Source organism: Actinia tenebrosa, unplaced genomic scaffold, assembly GCF_029948245.1.
Source record: "Actinia tenebrosa isolate PJP-AT-01 unplaced genomic scaffold, QUT_ActTen_1.0 PGA_scaffold2__45_contigs__length_23673736, whole genome shotgun sequence".
In the NCBI taxonomy this organism is placed as follows: domain Eukaryota; kingdom Metazoa; phylum Cnidaria; class Anthozoa; order Actiniaria; family Actiniidae; genus Actinia; species Actinia tenebrosa.
In genome coordinates, this window is record NW_028292579.1 from 7,980,830 (window position 1) to 8,002,609 (window position 21,780).

The following is a 21,780-nucleotide window of genomic DNA, read 5'->3' on the forward strand; positions in this document are numbered from 1 at the left end:
TTCTTGAAGAAAGGCTGTTGTACAAGGCTAAAATCTCGTTATTCAGAAAGTTTAACTTGACTTGTTTGGAAGTGGAGATGACCGATGAAAGTGGAATCAAATTGTTAACGCAAAGCAAAAAATTTATTCGAAAATGATGTTTAGGCCTTCATTTGCTTATTTCCCATATATTTTCTATAAAAAAGCCTGACAAGGCAAAATTCTTGCACAAATGCAATAAAACATCTTTGTACAATTGAAAATACCGCTTCAAACAGGCATATCATCATAGTACAACAGTTTCTAACTGTTTAAAAAAGGTTTTGAGTGTTAACCCAAAACGAAATTTGGGATCAAAACTCATACCAAGGTCTAGTTTTTTTGGCGCTTTTTGCCATTATTGCTCATTATTGAAAAACCATGATTTCCTTTTGATGTCTAACTCCAAGATGCCCCACTCAAATCATATAAAAATATGTCTCCATTCAACTACTCACTTCAAATAGAATCAAGACTGAAAATATTGAGTTAGGGGTGAGGGGCACATTTAAAGAAACAATTTTAAGTTAGCTTCTTGTGAAATATGGTTTGAATTGGTTACTTTCCACGCCGTTTAGTGTTTATTGAAGTTGGCTTTGGATCCGTGCATATTGATGAGGAACATTAATAATAATAATAATAATAATAATAATAATAATAATAATAATAATAATAATAATAATTACATGTTTTACCAGGGTAAGCTCGTCAGCAAACAGCTGTTATCAAGGAGCGCCCTGGGGGCAACAAAAATTATCAACAAAATAATAAGATAATTAAATATATATATACTGTAAAATACTAAAATGTTAGTAAAAATCAATACAATTCATTAAAACATTTAAAAAATATCTTTGAGATTAGACTTAAATAATAATAAAGAATTAATCTCTTTAAGAGAGCTAGGTAGACTATTGTAAATGATAGCTCCAGAATAATAAAACGTTTTCTTGGCTGATTCAGTCCTAACTTTTGGTATGATAATATTTAAACCATTTTGTCTAGTATTATAGCCATGTGAGACATAATTAAAGTAACCATTAAAAATCTCAGGTGCAATGCCATTTAAGCACTTAAAAATAAAAATAAGCTTATGAATTGAACATCTATTTCGAAGACTCTTCCAGCCCAATTTATCTATCACCTTATCATGGTCTAAGCTACAATCCTTTAAAATTATTATTATTATTATTATTATTATTATTATTATTATTATTATTATTATTATTATGTTTTAATTGATATTTCAAACTTCCATAAATTTCACGTGGACTTTTTGATCTTGTTTTCTGAAATACCTATCTATAAAAGTTCTTTTGGTACAATAAAATCAACTTTGATTTTTCTCAACTTTCTTTGGTTTCTCGACGTTACAGACATGCGCTCTTAAACAACCAAGGTTTCAAGGTTTTTCAAGGTTTCAAGGTTTTTTATTTCCCTGAATGAAAATTTTATACTTTACATCACTGTTAAGAAATTTAACTGGGAGGAGCAGAAGAAAACAACCCAAAAGGGTTAAGAAGAATAATTCTGCACCTTGAAACTATATAATACTTTCAAATAAGAACTTACAAGGGGGAAAGTAGCAAACTAAAATAGATTCAATACACATAAAAAGTTATAATAAAGTGAAGTTTGAAATAAATTAAAGTAGGAAATAAAGTTACATTAAGGTAAGACCTAAATACAATCAAAATCCTAAAGCAACAGATGTTTTTTAAGCTTATTTTTAAAGACTTCATGTGAAGTACTGGTTTTTATATGTAGTGGTATATCATTCCAGCTTGTGACTGCTGCATATTTAACCATTATAACATAAGATGTAACGCGCGCTCTTATTGGCTCCGCATCTATGAAGGAAAAAATTAATTTGGTGAAGATTCGGTGAAAATTTCAAGTATTCTAATAAAACTAAAAAACACTAACTAGTCTACCTTTCTGTACATTTAATTAAAGATAAAATATAATTATTGAGTTCCTTTCCATAAAAAGTTCATAGCGTATTTGTTTGAACTCAAGTTTGTTTCGCTACAACACTCGCTCTTCCATCGGCCAGCTTACTGCAGCGAAGTCGAGAAGTCTTGCAGGTTTGGAAGTCAATTAGTTCAATTTTTCTCGCTCAATCCGCCGTACAGGTCACCACAGCAGTCCAGCAAAACACCACGATGGTTACTGGAGTCCAAGTAAAGCCACTGGTGCAATCTTTCGACTCAGGCCCCGTCCACACTATGCCGGATAAATTTCAATCCGAATTTTTATCTATTCGGTTAGGCCTACCGTCCACACTAGTCCGGGCGAATCAGGAACAATTCTTCACCGAACACGATTTTTCGAATACGGTCTCCAGAGTGGAACAATTTGAAAACGCCGGCTAAACATATTAGTGTGGACGGAGAACATTTCGTATCCGAAATTTTTCGAATACGATGACGTCATGATTGTCATGGGAGCATGGCGGGAAGGCTAAAAATTCACCCCGGAATCAATTTCAGCTTCGATGCACATGCTCAGATGTGCAATGAAGCGTTTTTGCCGCCTCTGATCGAACTAGTGTGGACGCGAAACATTTTATCCGTTTTCTTGTGTGGACGGAAAACTTTTTTTTTCGGTTTCGGTGTGAAAGTTGCGTATTCAAATTTATCCGGCATAGTGTGGACGGGGCCCTCAGTTTTCAAAAAATATACGGTTCAAATTGCTCAGATTGTGATGCAGCCAAGCTTCAACAAAGGTCGCTAATTTGATTTCTCCTCGGTCACTGAAAAACTGTCTTGTGAATGAAAACGATTAAACTTCATTTATGAACTGCTTCCCTTGCATGAATTTTCCGCGAAAAGTTTTAAAATTAAATTTACAATACAAATTGAGCTTTTTTTGCTCCAAACACGAGACTTGACTGATTTCAAATTTTGCTCGAAAAGTATCATGCTCGCATCTTTGGAGAATCTGTGATTTGATCAGATCGAAATAAACAGTTTTTTATCGTTTAAGTCGTTCATTATGTTATAAAAGCAATGACCAATGATCTAGCAGTGCGTAAATCTATTTATGGTGCACTTGGATAGTTGGGAGAGCACTCTGGTAGCTAGAGTTACTCTTACGCTACTATCGTGCTCTCCCAACTATCCGCGTGCACCATAAATAGATTTGCGCAAGCTAAGCATTGACCATTGCTTGATTCGAACTAGCACCTGCAATTTAATATCCTTTGAAGACCTAACAGTCTTGTTTCGGAGAACTAAATCGTCTTTGCCTTTTAACTGAAATTATGGTGATCATCTGCTCCTATGGTCTGAAAGTGAAGACACTTTTTTGGACACGAATATTTCTCACTTCAGCTTATGCAATTTTAGCCATACCGACAATCTTGCTGAATTCATCGGTTCTTGTAGCTATCTGGAAGACTCCCCCTCTACACAGACCATCACAAATCCTTCTGGCGAGCCTTGCTTTCACAGACTTGTTAGTTGGAATAATCGTTGAACCATCAGCAGTATTTGCCAATCTGGCAATAGTCAACGAGGGAATTACAAGTGATTCTTATTGTCTTGGTTGGATTATACTTGGCCCTTTACCCTTTTTCCTTGCCGCCTTTAGTCTTTTCACGTTAGCGATGATCAGCATTGACCGACATCTGGCTATCAAACTCAAGGTTACCTATAGGACAGTTGTCACTTTCAAACGTCTCATTTGCGTCCTCTGCGCTGGCTTATTCATTCAAAGTAGTCTTTACGCTATCGCTGTAATTTTAATCTTGAATAAAACGCCACCAAATACATTTATATTCTTAACCGCACCATACATTATCGTCCTACTTTGCATCATAACGTTGTTCTATTCCATGGCATTCTACCATCTGAAAAAAGTATCTTCACAAGTGTCTACGAGCGACACCAGCGACCCTGTTTCCAATCCAACACCAACCTTTGATGTCAACAAATATCGACGATCGTTGCACACCATGGTCTTTATTCTTCTTGCAATCTTTTTTTCCTATCTACCGTATTTCTTCTTCGCAACTTTGGAAAGCATATTTAAGGAAGTGGCTCAGTTGACCCATTTAACTCGAATTGGAGAGCTTTTCCTAGCAATTAATTCGTTTATTAATCCTATATTATACTTATGGCGAATGGGAGACCTGAGACAAGCTGTTAAAGATATAGTTAAAAGACTTCTTAAAATATAGCACGATTTTCTACGAACATACTTCGCTGGCAAGTTTTAAAAAATTCAACTTCTTTGACCACATAGAAAAAAAAACCAGGATGTTATGACTTGTAAGAAGAATTCCTTTTAAAAATTCTGTTTCTTTTTCCTACAAAAAAGAAATCCAAATCTCATTGGAAGATATCACGATTAACAAATGGATTGAAGTAATTGAATATGAAATTCATTGGCTGAGAATAACAGATAAAAAGTTCCCAGATGTAAGCATTCAATTAATAATTAAATAAATAAACGGCCAATGAACCAATCAAAAACAAGTATCTCATGTAGATGTGGCATTCAACGAGAAAACCGACAGCGCGCGAATCACAAAGACTTAATAGAAATTTAACATTGGATCCCTGATTTTTCATGCGATCCAGGTGATTTCGATTCTATCGACCCGATCGAATTAGCCAATCAGCAAACATTTTGTTTGTAACTCAATGTTTCCTAGCTCCAAGTTTTCGGCTCGATTAATCACTTTAATTTCTTTTACTCATACGTGTAAACATTCATCAAATATATTTAATGAATTCCCCAATGTTGGTGGAATATATTTCGTTTTTACGAGAGATAATAGAAAAGTAAAAAAAAAATGGACTTTTTTTTATTTCACAAAAATTTTAGCATTTCTAGATAGCAAAATGATTGAAATCCGAGTGTACATAGTGAGAAAGTAAGTCATAAAAACGTGAAAATATTGAACTTTGCTCGAAAATTTGCTCATTTTGCTACAATTTATGCTTAAAATTTGGGGATATAGCAACGGTAACTAAGGAAATTCGGGACCATGAATTACTTCCCATAGGTTATCTGTATATTTAAGAGTATCCTTTTTTCAAATGACCGTATTTAAGAGTATTCTTGACCATATTTAAGAGTATCCATTTTTCAAATGACTCTAGTTAAAGAGTATCCTTTTTGTCAAATGATCATATTTAAGAGTTTCCTTTTTTCAAATGACCATATTTAAGAGCATCATTTTTTCAAATGGCCATATTTAAGAACATCCTTTTTTCAAATGACCATATTTAAGAGTATCCTTATTTAAGAGGATGCGTTTTTCAAATGACCTTATTTAAGAGTACCCTTGACCATATTTAAGATGATTCTTTTTCCAAATGGCCTTATTTAAATGTTTCCTTGACCATACTTAAGAGTATCATTTTTTCAAATGATGTTATTTAAGGGTATCCTTTTTTTTTTTTTTTTCTTCAAATGACCATATTTAAGAGTATGCTTGACCATATTTAAAAGTATCCTTTTTTCGAATGACCGTAATTAATAATATCCTTTTTTCAAATGACCTTATCAGAAGGCCTTAAGACTTGGTGTTCTCCTGATGGCTACTCAACACCATAGCAAGGGCGGCGTAATGGTAGTGCACTAGCAAGGGCTGATCATAGAATTCGTAGAATTCATTTAGCAAATTCAATAGAAGTAGTTAATATTATGCTGCCCATGACCTCTCGATCAAATTTTCCACAGGGATCGCATCTCCCTCTGCAAGCTATGGAGATCAATTCTTCTGAATCAACAGGATAAAATGAAGTATTATAGTCAAGAGCTTGGCGTAGATGGTGAGTTTTTTAAATATTAGGATGTTTTTGTTTTTTTGTTGTTTTTCTCCCCGATAGACCGCCTGATCAGAATTCTTCCTACGCGATGATTGGCTGTTTTTTTGATGGGCTGTCAAAACGAGATCACCTGGTTATTGAAGGAGCAGAAAATGCCCACGCGTGCTGTGTGTAGTTATAAAGCACACAATGTTGGCAGAACACAAGAAAAGCGTTCAAAGAAGAATGACGCTTAGGAATTACACAATAGAAAGTGCACACGTGTGCTGTGTTCTTTCATAAAGCAATTTCCTCTAACAAATCAAAATGCAGGATTTATAGCAGTTTTTTTAATAATATGTACAGATTATGAAAACTTCACGCAGATCTTACTCCAACGACCGTTCGCTTGGGGTAGTGCAGGTGCACTCTTTACAACAAAGGTCACTGAAGAAGACTTCAAGATTATGACTAAACTGGCGCAGGGACACTTTGAAAGAGTAATCAAAATACTGAAACAACTACCAAGGACAATGTTACTAGTGTTCAGGTAATGCTTAATATCTAATCATTACTATTAAACTAGTCTACTGAAAAGCTACAAAGCTGAGATCGTTATGGGTTATGTGTATTTTACATGTTTCAATCCCTTGACTACTATTGATTTACTTGAGATCCATTATCAGTGTGTTAGAGTACTTTCACCTCCTGTGAGGATCCTCAAGCTACAGTTTGTATCAAAGTGTTTGCTCGTTATGAAGCATTTCCCATGATCATCAGCAGTCTCAGCTCTGTCGGTTTTGGTAACTAACTTTATTGAAATAAGTCTATCTTTTTAAATACAGGAATCTCAACACAGTACGAGCAGTAAATGACGATCTAGGTGCACCGGTCGACCGCTTTGTGATCATGGCCAAATGGTCAGTCGTATTTTTCAGTGTTGTTTTTAAGTATTATGTTTACACCTGAGAAAGTATAGAGCAGGAGCATGTTACGTCATTTCCGTCATCGTGGTTGACGATTAAAAAGCATTCCTCATTAGCTTCTCTTGTTAAATCAACCAAGATGGCGGCATTGTTATTCATATCTTAAGGGATTTTGAGTAACATGGTTGCGCACACGTTTGCCATTTGTGATGCAGTCTTTGTTTTCGTAAAATTTAGTTTACCGGGTCCAGTGTCACCTATTGTCACTTGGCGTCTCCGTGTTTAACCCCAAGTTAGGTCTATAATGTCAAAACCCAGCAAAATTATATTCCTATTCTATCTGAGAGGTAGTCGTGCCCTGAATGGACTACTTCGACGATACGGCGGCCATCTTGAAACGCAAGGCATCATGGGTCATCCAGAGAGCAAATACACAAACCTTTGTTACAGTAATGGTATCGATTGACATTTATGGTTCATAACAAGATTGAGATATCTTCTTTGCTGAGACTTCAAAAGATTTAGTTAAATTCGTCATGATAGTATTGATAAGGTTAAATTCTTTTCTAAAAACATCTTTCACGCACTTAAAACGACTCAATTAGTGAAGACCGGTTTCGTTTATCTAAACATCTTCTGTCCACTTACAGGTTCATAACAAGACAATTTGACAAGAGATGATTTTTTTTTAAATGGACATTTCCGCAACTAAGGAGATTCCTCAAAGATTGGAGAGTCTTCATTTCAGCATATTTCTTTTGTGTTGCCCATGTGTGGCCCATAATGCCTTGCGATTCAAGATGGCCGCCGTATCATCGAAGAAGTCCAATGCATTACCCTGGGTTATTTGAAATGTTATGGATTGAATAAAATGGGTTTGTCTTTTTAAAGTCCGAAATAAAATTAAATTAAAACCGTTATTGATTTTATTTATAATCTCTTTTTACAGTGCCATATGTGGATGCAATGAGAAAGTAGCTGACAGGTCTTTCACAGCCAAAATAAAAACGTATTGGGAAACTATTGCATTCGATGTTAGAATACGGTAAGCTAACATTTATTCTATCTATCAAAAATACCTAACAAAAATATACCATCCCACTCTGTCTCAAAGTTTACTCTGATTTTTGGAAAATGTTTCCTCGAAAACCACAAACTATAACACACAAACTACACAAGTAAAGTACAATTATATATACACATCTTTCAAACGAACAAAAAAAAAAAAAAAAAAAACGCTGTCGGAACCAAAGGATGGTGAATGGACTTTCCAAAATCGAAAGGAGTAATGGGCATACATGTGACGATTGTGTAGCACCAACATTCGAGGCGCTGAAATGATTTTGTCTGCAAGTAATCATAACTGGATCTCTTAATGCTTTGAAGAGAGTCATAGTAAGAACCAGCAGCCATTCCCGCTATTCTTGGAACTTCAATGTCATATCTCACATCGCTTGTCGCGTCCCATTTACTGTAACAACCCTTTTTTTTAAATAGGTGTTTAGGCTAGCGTGAAAGCTGTTGTAGTGTTAAGACGAAGCTTAAATTTCAAACTTTAATGTCGCACTAAAATGTTATTCAGCATAGAAGCTTTGCACCATCACGTGATGGCAGTCATGACAGGAGAGGCACAACAATAGAGTCTTTTCTCCTGGGAAACTGAGCTTTTTTTTGCCATTACGTGATGGTGCAAGAGCCCCTTTTGCTACCATGTTATTGTCCATTTCAGGTACCTGAGCCTAAGAGCGTGGTTAGTAGAGCGTTACATTCTGTTTCTTCAGTATCTTGGTCGAGCTCCAATTGAAATGACAGATCTCACATCAAAACTTAGAACTTTAGAAGACTTAGACCGAAAAACCGCCAAAGAAGAAGAGATCTCGACCCGATTAGGGATAAAATTACAACTAAGTGAACGGTGGAGAATCCGAGCCGACACAGCGAATGTTTGGTTCTTTCACATAATGGGAGGAGGTTACACTTTACCGGCACAAGACATCGAGTAAGATTTTATTTGATGATGGTTATGGTGGCGTTTTTCCTTGAAGTGCAAGATAAGATGGTGAGATCACCTAAAGTCCATTTTATTAAAAGATTATAAACCCTGCAAAAAAGCATAATTGTAAGAGATACAGTCAGTGTTATATAATCAAGGTGAATGCAAATAATGGCGATCCTGTTTCTGATTGGACGATTTCAATTTTGATTTTCCTCATTAGTTACTTATACTATTTAATAATGCGTATTGATAATTGATAATTGCTTATGGTCTACCAGTCAAATGAATGTTCGTGTTGTTTGTTTTTTTTTTGTTTTTTTTTTTATATTTTTGTTGTTGTTTTGTTTTGTTTTGTTTTTTTGTTTGGTTTTTAATTTAACCATATATTTTCTAATTGTTTACTTTGGTAGTCACACAGTATGCATGTCGTAACTTGTTATGGATTTGCTTGTCAAACTACCTGCTGGTTTGCTAATCCGCCTTAACATAATATATAAATGTACTGATAGCGGTCCAAACTAATGGCCATTCAACTGACAATGTCTGACAAAAAGTAACATTTGTCCAACCAATCACCTCTTAGCTATTCAAAGTTGATCAGTCCTAAATGTTTATCTTTCTATCTTCATTCTTTTGAGCATACACGCAAGGCTACCACTTGGACAGTCCTCCGGTTTTTAGGAAATGTGGTCCGGTATTTTATTTACTTGTTTAATAAATATTTTTTTACGAGGGGGAAAAATGATTCTGAAGGTAAAAGGTGGTGTGGTTAAAACCGGGCCAACCGTACTGGTTGCTACGGTCCTGACATGCGACTTTCTCGTTGACTGATTTCGTTTATAAAGCTAAAACATAAGACAAACGTCTTCGTTTTTTTTTGACATTTTTATCTCTTTATCCTTAACGAAGCAATAGCAATGTACGTCTCGTCGATATCCCTCGAAGCATTCGTAAATAAACAACGAAATAATGAACGAAACTACTGTAATGTTTGGGTTTCTTAACCTTTTTGAAGTATTGATAATGCACTATCGTCGTGCAATGTTTCCTTTTCTTTGTCGCTTGGTACTGACCACTTTCAGAAAGAATTTTACTTCTTTATCGCCTCTTACCCAGAAAAGGGCACCTCCCGTTAATGTCTTCAATGTAACTTACATTGTAAGAAACAGCTCGGCACATAGATTGCAAAAAAAAAAACGATGGGAGGGCTATGTATTGCTCTGATTTCTGTTCCAATGTGCCTTTTTCACGCGGCAGCCATGTTGGTTTGAAGAAATAGAAAACGCGCGCGCGTGCTGTGTGCAGATATAAATCACGTGGGGGCTGGCGGAGCACGAGAGACGCGTAGCGGAGTGCTTCTCGACATTTCTCGAGTGATCTGCCAATCCCTAAGTGCTTTATAACTCCACACAGCACAGCAAGCAAGTTTTTTATTTCTTTTATAAAATACAAATTACAGGAATGACGAAACTGAAAGTACGCGAGCGTGTTGTGTGCTATCATAAAGCACGCGCTCCCAACCAATCAGTGCGCGAGATTTAGAACAATTATTTTATAACGAACAATAGATTCCACCACACGTAGCCTCGCATTCAAGTGCTTGAGAATGAATTTATGCAGGTGAAAGAATGGTTTTTATTCTCATGAAAATAAACATGGTTACAGTGTAAAAAGGTCCATGGCAAGGATTGCTTAATATGAATTGACTATGCTATATACGCACTCGACTGAGCCAGGTAAAAGATATGCAAAATACTCATCTTTCAAAATCTCTCGCCTCCCCTTTCACTCTTGTATTTTTGAAATTCCCAACAGAATGATGTGCAAATTGAGTTCATACACATAAATTAGTTTCATTTTTTGAGGTTTACTGAAATTTATAAAGATTTTATACGTGTCTTCAGCATATATATACTATTGAGCTATTTTAAATGTTCAAATCCAACCTAAGAATATATATGCCAGTAGAAATGCTTTGGTTTTACTTTTATACACAAGACTTCCGAGTCACTTGCCCCATGTAATTTGAATCCCGTTCCCAAAGGCACCTTACCCATTGTAAATTAATGTCAAATAATCTCAGGGGTGATCACATTCAACTCGATCCAAACTAAGAATATATTATATTCCAGTAAAAACCCTTTGGTTTTCTATATACAAAACATCCAAGTCATTCGCCCAATGTAATTTAAATTAAACAAAAACACCGAAAACACGAAAACACCGTCCCCATTGTAAATTAGTTTAAAATAATCTCTGGGCCAATCAAATATTGGTGCGCTCATTACATAAAATATTTCAGTATTTTGGCTTTGCTCTTGTCTTTATTCTAGATCTATAACTCTATGTATTCTTATCTACGGCACATTACCCCCATTTAAATTATAGTGATTTGAAAGAATCTCTGAGACACACTCCCCCATTTCTTTAAGAAATCAATTTTGATACCCTGAAACGTCTTGAGTGAACGTGTCCCCGATGTTTGGGTTTAAGCTCACTAGGTGCCTACAGTACGGGCACGGCGTGTTGGGAAACTCGGTCTGCGTTGCTCTGTCAAGAGGCCGAGAGGTCCACACCCTCAATTGCTGGCTCCAGTCGGCCACTTCCATCCTTGGGGATTCAGCTTGATAGTTAAGCGGGTAACTAGATGAGTTACGTCTCCTTGCTTCTGCATATGGGTCAACCATCCAAAGACTTTTATAATTTAGACTGCCAAACGCAATGTTTGGTAAACGCATAAATCGCTTTCTTATGGAAAGTGTGTGGCGGACGGAATTCTAAGGATGAAAGAAACTGGTGTCAGGGACCATTGAACCAATATATATATATATTCTCTCTCTCTCTCTCTCCAGACCACGTGCCATTCCCATGAGAATAAGATCATTTGGTTAAGTTGTATACTCATGTGTCTTCTCATGCTCAACAGTTGAGCAAAACGTATATATACTCTAGGGAATGACACCAGTGACACGTCTGAATTGAGAAACACGCTTTTTTACTACATTACGATTTTTCCCCATTTCAGACTACGTGTCATTATTTAGAGTATAAATTCTTTATTTAAAGTTTGCACACAAGAAGAAACATTACTATGGATGCAACTCAAACAAAGAATCGTATTCTCAAGAGAATGGAACGTGGTGTGAAATCGTAAAACATTACGCCTAAGCTGGCGTAATGTTTTACTATTTCTGTCTACTATTAGGGCATAAACTTCCCCATAAACTGCCGATTACGGAGGATGCGTTATCACCTAGCTTGATCTGTATCATGGGAAATCATTCGCTCAAAAACCATGGTGGAGTTAAAAAGGAATATGTAGCTCGAGCTATTTTTAGAAGAGTATAAAATGACCATTCTCACCTTCCATCCAGTTGTGGTTGGACCATCTTTCTTGTCCATAAAATACGGGATATTATCACTTATCCAGGTGTAGATTCCTTGTAGGGTCATTCTCTTGTTAGGAGAGGACATTATGGCTCGTGTGATGAGGTCCGCATAAGAGAAATTCCCCCAGGCGTTTCGTTGGGTACAGGAAGACTTTCCGCTTTGCTTTTTCCCGATCGCATGATTAACAACAACGTTGTTGGGTTTTTGTGGTTCTTCTCTTTCTGTTGTAGTTGTTCCTTCTTCACTTGACACCTTCGTTAAACAAGAAACAGAAATTTTGTATTTATTATAATAATAAGTTTATATTTTTCTTGATCGACTAAAATTACAATTGATTACTAGTTGCTTGGTTACGTTATTCCCAAATACATAGTCAGGTAATTACTGGTTGCTTGGTTACATTTTTCCTAGTTACGTAGTCAGGTGATTACTGGTTGCTTGGCTACGATATTCCTAGTTACGTAGTCAGGTAATTAGTGATTGCTTGGTTACGTTATTCCTAGTTACATAGGTGATTACTGGTTGCTTGGTTACGTTATTCCTAGTTACGAAGTCAAGTGATTACTGGTTGCTTGGTTACGTTATTCCTAGTTACGTAGTCAGGTGATTACTGGTTGCTTGGTTACGTGATTACTGTTTGTTCGATTACGCCTTTCCTAATTGCATGGTTGTGTAATTTCTCGTTACACCCATGACTACGTCATAACTGGTTTCGTGGTTTATACGTACTTGCTGATTGCTTGGTCTTACATGAAGAAGGTTTCGACCCAAAAAAATACTTACTTCGTACGTTGCCTCTTTGAACTCATGTCCTGAGATTGGATTCTCTTTTCTTCCGTTGTCAAGAATCGATTCGAATCGCTTTTCTGAAATTAGGTTCAACACTGAAAATTTTTTTTCTTTCAATCTTACATTGTCCATTAGTTCATTTATACATATCAAATTTATCTGTATTTGCTATCCCTTATTAATTTCTAACTAAAGGTAACTTAAAGGTGACGCAGTTAATAATACATATTACGTACGTCCACCACCAATTATTGTAATAAGTATTTAGCAAGCATTCAGATATTATCACAACTACTATAAAAGTTTGCTATCATCAATGCTCTTCTTTTCTGGAAAATGGATTTTTTTCTGATTCTTTTTATTTGGCTGATTGGTTGGTTGGTTTGTTTGTTTGTTTGTTTGTTTTGTTTGTTTGTTTGTTTGGTGGGCTGGTAGGTTGGTGGGCTGGTAGGTTGGTGGGCTGGTAGGTCGGTCGGTTGACTGACTGGTTATTGGTTGGCTGATTGTTTGGTTTGTTGTCGTTTTTGTTTTTTTGTTGGTTTTTTTTTTTTTTTTTTTGGTTTTTTTTTTGTATGTTTGTTCGTTTGGTTAGTTTTTTATTTGATTGGTTTGTTCGGTAGGTTTTTGGTTGGTTGCTCGTTTTTCTTTTTTTTTTTTTTTTTTCAGTACGTCAACTTTTGCGTTATTTTATTAATTCGATGGAAATTAATGAAAGATATCGATCATCCTTACCTTCCTGACTCGAACAATCATTTGTCGCGGGTTCTTGCTTGACCATCTTAATCACTGACGGTGTCATGTACTCTGAAACAACAACAACCCTCGTTCACAACAATGTAACTGGTACGTTATTTAAAGGTTAATCTTTTTTTATCACATAACAGGTTGACCTTAGTCTATGATGAAATCTTGGTGCGAGATAAAATTTGCTGCTATTGTATATCTTGCCAAAGACAAAATACTTAGCACACTTGGACTATTTTTACACAAATTATGGAACTTAGATAACGAATTTGTACAAGAAAGGTAAAACAAAAACATAAATGGGCAAAATAATTAAGTTTGCCCAAATAAATGTAGCCAAATATCAAGAGAAAAAAATAGCGAAAAGCTCTCTAACCATGTACCAATTGATGTGTGTTTTCCCTCTGTCAGATCCTTATTGATTACTGGAGTTCACGATTAGAACAAAAATGTGGTTAAGTAAAAATAAAAATAAAAAACTCGTTCTGATTGAATCTGTCTTTGTTGAATTCAACTGAAGAGATGTGGGTAATATTTTGCTTACTTGGCGAAGAGACAGTACTGTTGTAATTGCTACTCAGTTCTTCGTGTGCTAGTTCTTGGTTACTGTTCATATCGTTCAATCTTCAAGCGCTACTCTGTCATCAATCAATCAAGCTGGTGTAGAGTATGGCTTTGATGTGGGACAACGCTGCTCTTTATATAGGTCACCATCATCCTTTGGTGTAAGAAATAATGCTATGTACAAACAAATTACATCACCTAATGACATCAAATAAAGGTGTTTTCCTCTTAATTACCTTCAAAAGTAATCCATGTTTTTCATCTCGAGCAACAACTATCTACGTTTGGATTGGATGTCCCATACGATAATGTTAATTGGTGACGTAAGGCGATTAAGATGACGTCATGACAAGGATTTATTATGCGTTTGGTGTGTATCTCCAATCATTTAACTCATTCTTAAGATTGTTTTTTGTTTCGTTGTTAATTAACTTTTTTTATATATAGATGTTTCATCATAAATATTTTTTTCACTCGCGGCATGAACAGCGTATTCATCGAAAACGCATGGATTTGAAAACGCTGTCCAAAGTGGAGCCAAATGAACAGCAGATCCCCCCGGAAAGCGGTAAAGCTTATATTAACTTGCTGCTGTCATTTGAAACCAACTTTAGGGGTACAGATATAGACAATTTGTAGGCAAATAGATTCACAGTGATTTGATGACTTTGCCTTTATCCTTACTGGACTTTACTTCAGTGCAAAGATTGTAAATCATTTGTGCATAGTTTGAATGAAAAATTTAGGGACTGCGTTATTTTTTCAACCCGGAAAAGTAAGGGCGGTGAGATTTGAGGGGAGAAGGGGGTAGTCATTAAAAAAATGAGGCTAGGCTTGACGGTGGAGGGGAGGGGAGGGGGGAGATTACGCAAAAGCATCGGAGAAGCGTAGCACCTACAATAAACAGAATGGAATTAAAACAATGGAGGGGCCATATTGTTAATGCAACAACGGATCGGAAAGGTGGCTAAGACCCCGTCCACACTAATGCGTTTTCGTTTGAAAACGCGGACATTTCGATGCATTTTGGCCTTCCACACTAAAACGCTCGAAAACGATGAGCGTATTCATCGAAAACTCATCAATTTGAAAACGCTGTCCAAAGTGGAGCCAAATGAAAACGGATACGCATCGTTTTGATGTTGGAACTAAATATTCATTGCTCAACCATTTGTTGGCAACACATATGGGGGGAACATCCATTCTAAGGGCGTTAGTATTTTCGAATACTTTACAACGTGGCTCGGGCAACTAAGCCATATAAAAGGCCGAGAAGACTTTTGATTCGACCAGGACCAATGCGGATACATTCATGTACCTCGGCCAGAAGTTTACGTATAACGAGCCATATACTCCTAAATGTGAACTTCAGACAAGAAAATTTTCATCAATAAGCAGCTACTATAAAGATGAAAATTTCAAGAACCACGCAGTTTCACTTTTGAAATTAAAACAAACATAACAAAAAGAGTATAAGATGTCGTGTCAAATGCTCGTCACTGTATTCTATTGGGGTTTCAAAATCCTCGTGGAATTTCAAATGCCTCTCCTACGCCTCGTTGGCATTTGAAATTCCACTCGGATTCTGAAACCCCAATAGAATACAGCAACTCGTATCCGAAACATCACTCCTCACTTCATGCTGTTAAAAGAGCTACTTCATTTACTATATGATAAATGATATTATTTTAATAATTTTTCTAGCATAATGTCCTAGGACTCTATTACACAATTTTTAATTTTTTTTATTACATATACTATAATGAAGTAAACATAAGGTGCATACAATTCGTTCGATTATATGATATTTATACAGAATTACAGTGCGACTACTATAACTGGGGCCACTTAGACAGCAAAAACCAATCGAATTGTAAAATGAAAACAATACATTCCAAGTTTGGGAAGTAGAGCCAATCAAAAAGCAAGAGAAAACAATTAGCCTTTCAACGGTTTCCACGAGAAAATGACGATGATCAAAAATGACGTTGTTGACATTTAACGCAAGGATGAAATTGCCATTCTCGTGCAGTCTAGGTTTCTGATTGGTTTACGTTTGAACTGGTTCTATTATCTAACTGGTTTTCAATCATTCCCAAGAGAATGAAACAACAACAACAAAAGACACGTCGGCCATGTTGGATGATAGGGACTTTATTAAGATTTGCAAAATCTACGACGGCGACGTCAACCGAAATATAAATAATTTCTCTCTGGGGTTTTGTTCATTGGATATTTCATTTAAGAAATTCATCAATAAAGTCAACTCATCGACAGGGAAGACGAACTTTAAACGGAATCGAAACCCAAAGAGCAGTATTTTACACTTCCTGTAGACGTCGCCGTCGCAGATTTTGCGAATCTTAAAGTCCCTATATAACAAACGAGACTAATGATGAATCTTTTCAATAAAACAATTTCACAACAAGTCGTTGAAAGGTCTGAGTTCGCAAAATATGGAAACCCGCAGTAAGGTTAGAAATATTAATTAACAATTATTCGCCGAAAGCGAAGTGAATATCGGGGAATATTTACCGAGACGCGAGTCTTCGAGCAGCGAGGTAAATATTCCCCAATAATCACTGAGCCTGAGGCAAATAATTGTTTTGGTACACAGGTGATTCTTTTAAAAAACGAAAAACAAGAAGGTAAAAGGCAGTTTTTTCCGGTGTCGGCAACAAAGCGGCTGGCCGCCATTTTGGATTATCGCTGGAGGTGATTATCGTGTGATAGTGTGAGTTTCTCGACCAATCAGCGAGCGAGATTTTCTACAATCACCTGTGTATTTTTACTAAAGGCTATACAATCTTAAGCAACGTAATTTAAAACAGTTCCAATCTTTAATATTATTACCGGCAAAGATTTCTTAATAGAGTGTCATAGCAAGGTTTGCCAATCACATTATGGAGTCAGTTACCAATCAGGAAAAAAGCATTTAATCATTAGTACATACATCGACCAAAACCAATTACATCGTTTCCTTCCCACAAATTGGTTCGTTTTGCATTATGTATCTTTGCCGGTTTATTTTGAAATAATGTGCTATTTCTAATTAGTTGATAATTACAAAATCCAGTTGCAAAACGACTCGGATAAAAATGCTTTTCCTTTTCAGAAACTAAGAAAACTATAAAGAGGCTCTTGGCCTTATTAAAATTGGTAACTATAGTAACTAAGACCATGTTGGTATGGTAACACGACACTCAATCTTCTATGCCCTTCACAATACGGACAACAAGACCCTGGTAATTCTATTTTTGGCCTCTCATATATCAAACCGTTTCTCATTATAGCTATTCTTGTGTCACTTGTTTGTGGATCACGAATGTTATTGGAGTTCATAGAAGGACTTCCCGCGGAACGCCGACCTCTGGAGCGCTTTCTTGTTTCTTCGTTTGGGTCGATCGTCCAGTAACTCTTGTAGTTGAAAGTACCATATTCGGTGTTGCGAATACGTACAAAGCGTTTTCTGATAGAAAGAGTGTGGCGGACGGAATTCTGTTGAGAAAGCAGAAGCTCTTTTGAGTTTTCTACCATTGACATTGAAGTGGGACTCACGAAGTTTGATCGGTTTCGTTCGCCGACGCCAAGCATTTCAACGATCGTTCATTATATAATATATAATAATATATTGACTGAGGAAGATGTTGGACTGAATTAAAGATTTTGGACCTCAAATCCGACCTCTAAAATATTAAATTTGTCCAAACTCTCACTCAACATATTGTTTGTTGTTGTTGTTTTGTTTTTTTTTCTTTTTTTTTTGTTTTTTTTCAGTTTTTCGATTGACGGTCGTTTGAAATATTTTTCGACGAACGAGACTTCAACTTCGCGGGTCGTACTTCAAACGACAACGGTAGTAAGTACTGTGCAATAAACCAGCAGGATGAATTTATGAGGTATAAAAACAGGAAGCGTAACCGAATCTATCAAACCTGAACATTTGACCTACCTTCCATCCAGTTGTGCTTGGAACATCTTTCTTGTCCATAAAATATGGGATATTATCACTTATCCAGGCGTAGATTTCCTGTAGAGTCATCCTCTTGTTAGGAGAGGACATTATGGCTCGGGTAATGAGTTCTGCATACGAGGAATTTCCCCAGGCATTTTTGGGACTTGATGACTTCACTATAGGGTTGATGGTTTGTTTGGAATCACTTGGACTTTTGATGTCTTTGGCTGTTGCTTGCTCAACACTTTTGGGGAAGGGAGTCTGTATTTGAAAAAAAAAAGTTTCTAGTCAAGATACTAAAATTCTAAGAGGTACCGTTGGTGTGAGAGCGCTCCCTCGTCACCAATGCAATCAGGGTCAATGCGATTGATTCTTGTACTCGGTGTTGTGCTGAGAGTAAAAATCCTTGTTGGTTCTCTGCTGTGGTTTGAAGGTTTTTCTCCGCATTCTCTATCCCTCCCCTTCCGAAAAATATATTTACCTCTACATTCCAATTTGTTCATGGAATGAGGGCCACAGCTTTAGTGCTATAAGAAGCTACCCTCGTAAATCAAGGAAACGTAATCGATTATTTAGTAAAAAAAAACTGGGATGGGCATATTACTGACTTACGTCGATAAGAAATTGCTTTTGCCGGTCGCCATCTTTAGCTACCGCTGCCTTTCTGACGTACTCTCCATCATGCATCTCACTAACTTCAAGTAAGAAAAAAAGCATAAATAAAATTGTAAGAACTAAGTGTTGTTAATTTATAGTTTTTCGATACTTTTCTTTTAGATCTTGATTAGAAGAATAGGCAGTACTCTACGGATTGCATGTGGAGCGTAAGATAGAATTCTTGAAATGCCAGAAAGCGAAAGGCCACGAAAAAATAGTTCAAAAGATGAGATCGTACTTGACCTATCCAACAGACTTTTTAGCTTTAATACTAAGTGACAACAAAGATTGTATGGAATGTGAATTCCGTTTGTTTTCTAGCGAGCAAAATCCGTGCATTTGGTTTTCTTTTGCCAGCTAATCATACCGGCAAAATAGGGTTTGGCAACGGAATCATTAAAACTGGAGCAAACTTTAGTATAGTGCGCCTATACTGACCATCCAGACATGAACTGACTAACGCCATCCATGTGATACATGTGTAACGACAGCAATAAAAGATAATGATCATATACATTTGTACATTATAGTATGAAAAGCATTTTTACAGAGGTCACACAACTAGAGTGCACTATAGTGGAATGCAAGAAACATTCGACATTTTCCATACATCGGTTCACTGGTCAAACACAAAGCACTCGAGCGAGGCACCAAGGTAGTTTCATAGGATTATTTAAAGTTGTACATTGTAATCCCACCGCTCCACATGTAATCCGTAATATTGCCTATTCTTCTTATATCAAGATCTAAGAGTAAGGTACCAAAAGAGTTTTAAGACTTACCTTGTTCATCCTGATATCTCGTAGGAGGATTCATTTCTAGTCAAGATAGAAAAACAAAAAGTAATATAGGAATATAAGCACAAAATTACCCTTCGAGGTAACTGATTTGAGAGGAATGGTATTTTCATATCTAGAGTCAAAGCATATTTATATATTCGTTGGTGTGATATTCTTTAAAGAAATTACGTAGAGAAGTCCTCCATAGAGTAATTTTTTATTACCGTCTTTACAATCGTAAAACCCGTCACACCCTATTTACCTCACAATCTGAATCTTAAGAGCAACCAGAATAAACCAATATCTTAATGCTTTTCTCATTGGAACATAACAGCATTAACGCTTACCTTATAAGGACATCAAACGTCATATCGGCCGCTCCCACTGTTGGGTTATTTCGATACATCACGTGTGTTGTCTTCCTTGTAAAGAGCGTTACTAGGTGTGTTGAGAAGACTAGTAAATATTATTTAACTTGCCGTAAGGCGATAAAGTGTTGACTTAATCTGTTCTGTTCTGTTCTGTTCTGTTCTGTTCTGTTCTGTTCTGTTCTGTTCTGTTCTGTTCTGTTCTGTTCTGTTCTGTTCTGTTCTGTTCTGTTCTGTTCTGTTCTGTTCTGTTCTGTTCTGTTCTGTTCTGTTCTGTTCTGTTCTGTTCTGTTCTGTTCTGTTCTGTTCTGTTCTGTTCTGTTCTGTTCTGTTCTGTTCTGCTGATCTAAGTCAGGACAAGGAATAGAGAAAAACTGGTTTTTTTCTAAATTTTTCCTCTTGTTTTGCGATTTTTTTATTATTTAACAATCCCTTTTCCCTTGCTCGCACTTGGATGACGTAGGTCCTAAGCACCATTAAGGCATGGCTCTTTTAATTTTTTGGAAAAAATACAAAATATTGTAAAAATTAAACTTAAAATAATTTCCAAGATATCCAATTAGATCCATATATGCATTGTAAATATGAATAGTAATCTGCATTTTCATGACTTTTAAAGATGTTTCGGTACGTTTACAAACGGCTTGTTTAAAAATCCAAGATGGCGGCCTTGTGGTCACGTGACTTAGTTTCCATGGTAACCAAGGCACTAAGGTTCCTTCTTTTCACAAAAGACATTAACTTGCCAAGTTTGGGGAAGATTCGTAGAAAACGGGCTATGATATAGCTAATCAGTTTTTCATCTGAGAGCCATGCCTTAATGATGCTGAGCCGTACGTCAGGATATATTATGTACTTATTGACTGAGTGGGAGGGCCGTACGGGAAAATATTTGGCTCGAGGTCATGCCGTACGGAGCGAGCGCAGCGAGGTCCGTACAAATGACCGAGAGCCAAATATTTTCCCGTACGGCCCGACCTAACTCAGTCAATAAGCATTTTATCATATGACCCTCACGAAAATAAAAATAATAAAAAAAAGAAAGCGCGTGGATTCGAGCAGGGCCGGACGGGTTTTTCCGGCCCGCTTACGTCAACCCGTCCGGCCCCCATCACGTGACTTTTTCCAATGGTTTTATTAGAGCGCGCGAGCAGGGCCGTACGGGTCATATGATAAATAGAAATACCGCCCGTCGCGCCGCTAATCAGAACACACAATTTTTAGCTAAAAATGGAATTATCTTTTTTTCTTACTCGGCCAATAAACCTAAGTCCAAAAAGGCGCACAGCAGAATGAAAACAAATTTACAGTATTTTCTTACAATTTGATGCCGCAAGATTGTTGTGCTCGTGAATGTAAGAAGAAAAGAACAAGTGAACAAGTGTATACTTTGCATTGACAAATATTATTGCATTTGGCCATGGATGTCTCGTTTTCATGCACCTCACTAAGCCGGGCGCCATTTTGAACTTAGGTGTATACATGTAAGATTTCCTTCTAAACATTTAATCAGTATTAATTCATAATTTGATATGTTATTTAATTTTTATTCTAATTTAAATGTCAGTAATGTTCTCAAGACATCTTATCCTCTATTTTGAAGTTGTGAACTGAAATTTGAATTTTTTTTGTTTTTTACCGATCGAAGTGTTGATTATAACGTCACTTGGAGACACTTGGACAACGTTTGCACATGTGCGTCGGGTTTCATGTCATTCAGAAGGTTTTTCCTACGAGAGAAGAAAAATATTCATGTTATCAATTTGTTTATGACGTCACTTGGACAACGTTTGCGCATGCGCGTCGGGTTTCATGTCATTCAGAAGGATTTT

At 36.5% G+C, this 21,780-nt stretch overlaps 2 protein-coding genes across 3 annotated transcripts in view; one reads left to right on the forward strand and one right to left on the reverse strand.

Moving 5' to 3' along the window:
- The window catches only part of LOC116304640 (putative aarF domain-containing protein kinase 5), a 49,865-nt gene extending 38,859 nt beyond the window's left edge, over positions 1 to 11,006 (forward strand). For both annotated transcript variants that reach the window (XM_089034528.1, XM_031714399.2), the window contains exons 11-15: positions 5,713 to 5,804; positions 6,147 to 6,330; positions 6,626 to 6,700; positions 7,656 to 7,751; positions 8,436 to 11,006. In XM_089034528.1, the coding sequence (XP_088890654.1) occupies positions 5,713 to 5,804; positions 6,147 to 6,330; positions 6,626 to 6,700; positions 7,656 to 7,751; positions 8,436 to 8,709 (721 nt within the window). In that variant the 3' untranslated portion in view covers positions 8,710 to 11,006. The remainder of the gene's footprint in view (positions 1 to 5,712; positions 5,805 to 6,146; positions 6,331 to 6,625; positions 6,701 to 7,655; positions 7,752 to 8,435) is intronic.
- A 6,260-nt stretch (positions 11,007 to 17,266) lies between these two features.
- LOC116304633 (forkhead box protein O-like) lies at positions 17,267 to 18,836 on the reverse strand. The gene is made up of 3 exons (XM_031714393.2): positions 18,757 to 18,836; positions 18,142 to 18,405; positions 17,267 to 17,687 (listed from the first exon to the last, which is right to left on the reverse strand). Exons 1-3 carry the CDS (start codon positions 18,829 to 18,831, stop codon positions 17,340 to 17,342), a joined length of 687 nt encoding a protein of 228 aa, XP_031570253.2. The 5' UTR covers positions 18,832 to 18,836; the 3' UTR covers positions 17,267 to 17,339.
- Positions 18,837 to 21,780: the final 2,944 nt, after the last annotated feature.